The 7,570-nt window shown below is 48.9% G+C and overlaps 1 protein-coding gene across 1 annotated transcript; it reads left to right on the top strand.

The window, feature by feature from the left end:
• The first annotated feature begins 3,541 nt into the window (after positions 1-3,541).
• Positions 3,542-6,329, top strand: GPR27 (G protein-coupled receptor 27). Its single transcript, XM_045529896.1, has one exon. The coding sequence runs from the start codon at positions 3,863-3,865 to the stop codon at positions 4,997-4,999; it is 1,137 nt and encodes a 378-aa protein (XP_045385852.1). The 5' UTR covers positions 3,542-3,862; the 3' UTR covers positions 5,000-6,329.
• Positions 6,330-7,570: the final 1,241 nt, after the last annotated feature.

Raw genomic sequence — 7,570 nt, 5'->3', positions numbered from 1 at the left:
TTGGTGTTTAATGTACCTATTGGTAGACAACTTGCCAGAAGCCTGATGATGAACAGGAGACATTGGCCAAACTGGTTTCCATGATTTTGGGACCTATGGCCTTGTCTGTATCTGTCAAGGTGTGCCAACCAGTTCCTCTAAATAGTCAGAACTTCCAGTACCATTCACACTGTCTCTCTGTGCATCAAATCCATGACATAACTGATGGGGGGTGGGGGTGGGAGCAGGCAGGAAATGCCAACTCTTCTATCTATATGCAAAAGAAAGAATTTGGTTATAAGTAAAATGGAAAAATTTTTATAGGGAAAAATCTCATAGAGCTGTTTTACTCTGAGATGCAGTCATGCAATTTGGTACCTAAAAAGTATTTAAAATTCTTGCCCGAAGCTTCTTAGAAAGAGTAAAAGGAAAATAAGTTGATTCTGGCCGATGAAATGTTAATGGTTTTTCCTTAAGTATTAATCTACTGAACAAATGTTGAGAATGAAAGAAGTATGCATATAAATGCTGTGAAAGAGCCAAGATTTATATATTTTCTACTGCTGCTTCTGATATTTGAGCCTGAGCAAATGACTTAACCAAATTTCAAGTCCCAAAGAGAAACATATTGAAGCATAGATAGAAATAGAAAACACATAGATATTTAAATTATAAGAGATGACATCTCTTATTTCTTGTCCTTTTCTGAAGAATAAATCTCTCCCCATTTGGGGTATATAACCATTTAACATCCATTTTCTCATATACAAACTTAATTTCAGGGCCCAGGACTCTCAGAAATCATTTGGCCCAATGTCCCATTTTGTAAATGGGAACATTTGAGATTCCAAGAGGTTAAAGTGATTTGATGAATGTCATGTGCTCATTAGGACAAATAATATTAAGATTTCCATTAAGTGGGAAGGTACTGACCTAGGGGTGGGAGAACCTGGATTCTACCTCCTACTTACCCATATATGAGCCCTTCTGCTTGTGGTTGGATTGTTTTTAAAAATCCTTCCCTCTCTGAAGGGGATACAATTCTGTGTATGTGAGCATCAGCGGTTTGTCAGCTTGTTGTTTTTACAAACTCAATGCTTTCTTTGCAGTTATGATGAAGAGGCAGTGTTTGCGGTAGTTACGAGTATGGGCTCTAAAGTCAGACTTCCATCTCTTAGAGTCACTTGTGGTGAAAGTCTGAACAAATTAACCACTCTGTGTCACATCTGCAAGGTGGGGATTATAACAGTACATACTACTTGTGGCCATTACAATGATTACATTAAATAACATACACTGAGTGTTTAGCACAGTGCTTGGCACATAGCAAGTGCTCAGTTAATGAAGGCTGCCATCGGTCTTGCCATAAAGCAACCAGAGTTGGAGTCTTCAAGTAGGTTATAAGAAGGCATTCCCCCCTCTGGGCAGATGCAGCCCAAATGCTAAGGCCCACATCAAGACAGGATTAAATTCTCTATGGCTATGGGTCTGACTTTAAACAAAGAAATAAAGAAACCATTTCCTACCCACCCTTGCTGACAGTGACAGCCAATGACATGTTGAAGTGTTTGTCATAATATAGGGCTTCTAGAAAGCTCTTCAAGGAGGGGCCTACCTAGATGGGATGGCAAGAATATTTTTGCTGTTTCCCTCTTTTCCTTCTTTCTGCCTGGAATGCAGAAGCAATGGTTGGGGTGTCAGCAACTTACTGTGATCACGAGGGAAGGGGTAAAAGACTTTCAGAGACTCATCCTTCAGCCACTATATCAATGGCCTCCAGACTTCTTGTTTCATAAGGAAAATAAACTCATGCACATTATTTTTAAAATGCAGTTCCTAACCCATACACCCTTCAAAATCAATTGCACTTTTCTATCAACATACATTTGTGGATCTTCTTGGTCAGCCACTTGCCCCTGGCCACTTAGGGGTCCTAAGTTAGGTGCTTATTAGCAGTCACTTAGATTTTTTTTTTGCCTCAAGGGCCTTGCTACTCAAAGTGTGGTCAGTGGACCACAGGTAGGCATTAATATCACCTAGGAGCTTGTTAGAAATGCAGAATCTCCAGCCCCATTCCAGACCTACTGAATCAGAATCCATGTTTTACCAGGATTCCCAGTGCTTTCTGTACATATTAAAGTTTGAGGTTCTGGACCAGAATTCCAGGATCTGCTCTGTCATCCCTCTTAAACACTGCTGTCAGAATAATCTTACTGAAGCACAGCTAATCATATCACTCTCCTTCTCAAAAATTCAAGGGCTCCTGACTGCCTGCAGACTAAAGTTTAGACTCCTTCGGCTGACAATCAAGGCCTTGTATGATCTTGTGTTGTCCTGGATATGCCCATCAAGGTGTCAGCCTTGCAAGTAACAGGTAGGCAATAAATAACTTTCTGCACACACACACAAAAATGAGTTTACCTGAAAAACAATACATTCCTCCATTCTGGCTTTATCACAGTAGGCATTGGGAATACACTGATACCAAAAAACAGGCATAGTTCCTTGCCTTCAAAGATCTTAGAAACTAGTTAGAACAGGATTTTAAAAGAAATAAAAATATACAATGACAAAGTATAAGTGCTAAGAAGGAAATGAACACAGGCCAGGGATACAGGGTAAGACAGGTCTTACTCTGGAAGGATGCTCTAAGCATAGGGAAACTGCTGTGGAGTTGGTCCAGGCAGAGGGAAGAGCACGTGCAAGGAAAGCCCTCCGGTGTGTTCGAGAATCAGAACAGGAGCTGCTTTTTCAGGCTCGCCCAGAAAATAAATATCCTGGGAGGAAGGTGGCACCTTCCAAGTACACCTTCCAAGTCACTTAAGAGGAAATGCTGAATTTCTTTCCCTGATATATGTCTTCCCTGGGATCACTGTTGAGTTAGAGAGCAGGGTGTGCCACAGAGCCGCTGTAAGTCCAGCCCTGGAAATCAGACCAAGCAAAATTCGAACCCAGCTCCGCCACTTCCCGGCTCTCAACTCCCTTGATCTCCAAGCCTGTGCTTCCTCGGGTATAAGGTAGGGTTAGGAATAGCATCAACTTTGACCTTATTGTTGAGGGAGATGATGCTTGTAAAGCTCCCCAGCACACCGCCAACACATCAGTGCTCACCTGAGTATTAGCGGTTTTATGGTTACGATGATGATGATTACTCCCGTTAATTATTATTGGCTTTCGGGCAGAAGGCTCATCCCTGATATTCCTGCCCCCCTGAGGCCTCCCGACCCTGCCATCCCAGGCAACCACCCCCGCGCACAGCCACCGTGACCCCAGCGCGGGCGCCGCCGCCGGACCCCCGTTACCTGGGGCCAAACGCGACTTGTCGCCACCTTGCGTCCTGGGCCCAGCCTCCCTCCCGGCCGCCTCCCGACCCCGCAGCTGGCGCGGCGGCGCCCCCAGCCCAGCCGGCCCGGGCGGCGCGGGATGCCTCGGCGGGGCTGGCGGCGGCGGCGGCCGCGCTGCGCGCTCCGGCGGAGGGGAGGGGGCGCGGCGGCGGCGGCGGCGGCAGCGGCGGCGGCGGCGACGGGCCCGGCGGGGGGCAGAGCCAGGAGGCGCGGCGGCGGCAGCGGAGGAGGAGGAGGAGAAGGAGGAGGATGTGGGGGGCTGCGGGCGGCGGCGCGGCCCTGTCCGCAGTGAAGCCCGCGGCGCCCAGGGCGCAGGGAGTGGCCGTCGCCTCCTGCGCGCACCATTCCTGAGATGGCGGCGGCGGTGGCGCGGCGGCGGCTCGGGGAGCCGAGAAGGGGCCGGCTGGGCGCGGGCTGAGCCCCGCCAGCCCGAAACCCGCCCGGGGCCCGCGCGGCGGCGGAGCGCGGGCCGGCGGCCTGCGGGAGCGGCGAGGCCGGGGGCGGCCCCGGGGCGGAGCGCACGGCCCGGGGAGGCCGCGATGGCGAACGCGAGCGAGCCGGGCGGCGGCGGCGGCGGCGGCGAGGCTGCCGCCCTGGGCCTCAAGCTCGCCACGCTCAGCCTGCTGCTGTGCGTGAGCCTGGCGGGCAACGTGCTGTTCGCGCTGCTCATCGTGCGGGAGCGCAGCCTGCACCGCGCCCCGTACTACCTGCTGCTCGACCTGTGCCTGGCCGACGGGCTGCGCGCGCTCGCCTGCCTGCCGGCCGTCATGCTGGCCGCGCGCCGAGCCGCGGCTGCCGCGGGGGCGCCGCCGGGCGCCCTGGGCTGCAAGCTGCTCGCCTTCCTGGCCGCGCTCTTCTGCTTCCACGCCGCCTTCCTGCTGCTCGGCGTGGGCGTCACCCGCTACCTGGCCATCGCGCACCACCGCTTCTACGCCGAGCGCCTGGCCGGCTGGCCGTGCGCCGCCATGCTGGTGTGCGCCGCCTGGGCGCTGGCGCTGGCCGCGGCCTTCCCGCCCGTGCTGGACGGCGGCGGCGGCGGCGACGACGAGGACGCCCCGTGTGCCCTGGAGCAGCGGCCCGACGGCGCCCCGGGAGCGCTCGGCTTCCTGCTGCTGCTGGCCGTGGTGGTGGGCACCACGCACCTTGTCTACCTCCGCCTGCTCTTCTTCATCCACGACCGCCGCAAGATGCGGCCCGCGCGCCTCGTGCCCGCCGTCAGCCACGACTGGACCTTCCACGGCCCCGGCGCCACCGGCCAGGCGGCCGCCAACTGGACCGCGGGCTTCGGCCGCGGGCCCACGCCGCCGGCGCTCGTGGGCATCCGGCCCGCAGGGCCGGGCCGCGGGGCGCGCCGCCTCCTCGTGCTGGAAGAATTCAAGACGGAGAAGAGGCTGTGCAAGATGTTCTACGCCGTCACGCTGCTCTTCCTGCTCCTCTGGGGGCCCTACGTCGTGGCCAGTTACCTGCGGGTCTTGGTGCGGCCCGGCGCCGTCCCCCAGGCCTACCTGACGGCCTCGGTGTGGCTGACCTTTGCGCAGGCCGGCATCAACCCCGTCGTGTGCTTCCTCTTCAACAGGGAGCTGAGGGACTGCTTCAGGGCCCAGTTCCCCTGCTGCCAGAGCCCTCGGACCACCCAGGCGACCCATCCCTGCGACCTGAAAGGCATCGGTTTATGAGGGAGTCCCCCGCCTCACGCCGCCCCCCCAGCCACCCAGCCTTTCCCTTTGGCTTGGACAGTGACGTCGTTTCTTTCCCTTCTGTCCCCTTTTTAGTTTTCTAAGCTGCCTTCAAAATGACTCTCAACGTGGCCAAACACGGGGATTGTACAGACTCCTTTGTGGGTAGGGGTGGGGAGGAGCAGGACGGTGCAGCCCACTCCTGCTCCGCACGTTCGTCCTCCTAAATATACTTTCTTCTTCCTGACGATAAGCCCTGCAGTCTTTTTGTACTGGTACTGACGTCTTTTATTCCATGTGTGATTACTTTGTTCTTTTTCTATAAAGGTTAAACTAATTTTCTTCATGCAGCGTTTCCTAAAGACCATGGCCAGTTTTCTACAGAAGCTATTTTTGACAACCTCAAGTGGCATTACATTTTGCAGTGAAGTAGAGGAACCTAGGGGGACCTCACAAGTTAGATTTCTTGAGGATCTTCTGTTGGAAGCAGGAGAAAGGGGGTTGGAGGTGGGAGTTGTCTTAAATTCCCTCTGAATTGCCAGCTGCAAGGTCAGCTGTGCAGCGCTGGTTCTTTGGAAGTGTTGAGAACTTTGTGCGGTATTGATATTGAACTTAAGGAGCAGAAATGGAAATCAGTAGCAAGGCAGTCATTTTTTAAGCAGGAGCAAGTGAGATTTGGTTCCTGGTTTATAGTACTAAAAAAATACACAGTGACGTCCTGCTCTCTGTATTATACCAGTCTTGAATGGAAACATTTCTGTAAAGTTGTAACTTTTAAAAAAGTGTTTTGGTTAGTAATGGTGTGGAGAAAAATACAGTATTGCATGTGTTTGTATGTACTGATTGTGGTTTGAGGATTGGGAGGGCTCTGAGAAGCAGAGTACTAAGTCAAAATTGTTTAGGTATTTTTTGCCAATTAAAAAAATTAAAATAATTTTATGGAAACGGCTTGTGCTTTGAGAAGCCCAGTTTTATTCTGTCTTATGAAACTAATTTCCACTTTGAAAATTGTTCTGTTGTTCATGGTATAAATGAATGGAATATAATAATACCTTATTTCTAGGAGACAAAGCATTTCCTTAAAATGTTTGCTAGGATAAGCTGTGCTGTTCTACTGATGGTTGTTTTAAATTCATTATGAGAACTATAATTTAAATAATATTTCTTTGTTAGACATTGTAATCTTCAACTGAAAGACTAAATTCTGCAAGTACTATATAATATTTTTTGCTTATAATGCTACATTTTTATTAATGTACCTTCCGTTTTGAGGATTTATATCTGTATTTCTCTTTGCATTATACAAATATACCAGTATTTTCATTCTGGAGCGGGTATGCTGTTGTTGTTTGAGGCTGTGACTAATACTAATGTATGTCTGAGGACGCTACTCATGTTCTTTTCACCTTTTAGTGGATGTTATTTAGTTTCAGGTTTCATAGTTTGACCATCAGTATACCCAAGACATTTGGAAGTTGTTTTTTTTTTTTTTTATAGCTTAAAATGCAAGACAAAAATCTTCAAATCTTCTCTTTAAAGGGAAGCAGTAGACATATATACCACTTTAAAATTGTTTTTTATTTGTATAATAGAATTTTAGTTACTATATATTAAATGACATAAAAACTTTTTAAAACATAAAACATGAGTATAAGCAAAGTAACCATTTTGATAAAAATAAGTGAAAAATGGGTGCAGTAGCTATACTGAATTTATTTTAGTTAAGTATAATATAAACTATTAAATGTTCAGTCCAAAAGGATAAGTAATAATAAGAGGGTGTGGCCAATTTATCTCTGGTAAGTGGGAAGCATTATTTTATTTTGTTTATGAAAGTCTGTGAAGTCAGTCTCATGTTTGGAAAGAATGAATAACAATAACTCCATTTCTTCCCATGTCATAAGTCCGAGTAGACCTCAATATTCTACTGGCTACTCATCAGAAACCTTAGCCAACCCGAAGACACAGAGGCCCAGGAAGTAAATTTCTCCTCGTTTAACCCTCCAAGGAATCCAAGTTCAAAAATAGAGGTCAGCAGGTCTGTGTGCTATTCAGAATATTTCACACCTGGCATGGCACAGGAACCCAGCCCATCGTGGCCAACTCCTGAGCCACTCCAGCCTCAAGCAGCAGCTTGGCTGCAACAGAGATGACCTGTTGGCCCTACATAGCCTTGAATTCAGGGGATATTTTTTCACGGGAGGATCGATAAGCCAGAGGTTCTTCAATTCTAACATTCATACAGATTACCTTAAGTGCTTGTGTGGTCCAGAGAGTTGTGTGTTGAATGAGACCTGGGAAAAAGCATTTTTAACAAGCTCCTCAGATGATGGGAGACATACCTCTAGGCCTTTCTTCGGGCATGAATTTAACTTAGATGCAATGTGTACAGACTTGGTTACCTGAGTTTTTTGTATTTATGTTTTTAAATTCTGATTAGGTGGGAGAAGGCAAGATTTCTAGTGAGAGTTCAGGTGAGAGGGGCAAGAAATAACAGCCAACCACAAAGGAAAAAGAATAAACCAAGAGAGAGATACAAGCTGTCTAGGAGAAAGTAGTGTGTAGGAGCAA

Source organism: Lemur catta, chromosome 18 (assembly GCF_020740605.2).
Source record: "Lemur catta isolate mLemCat1 chromosome 18, mLemCat1.pri, whole genome shotgun sequence".
Taxonomy (NCBI): Eukaryota; Metazoa; Chordata; class Mammalia; order Primates; family Lemuridae; genus Lemur; species Lemur catta.
This window is presented reverse-complemented; position numbering and strand designations above follow the sequence as displayed.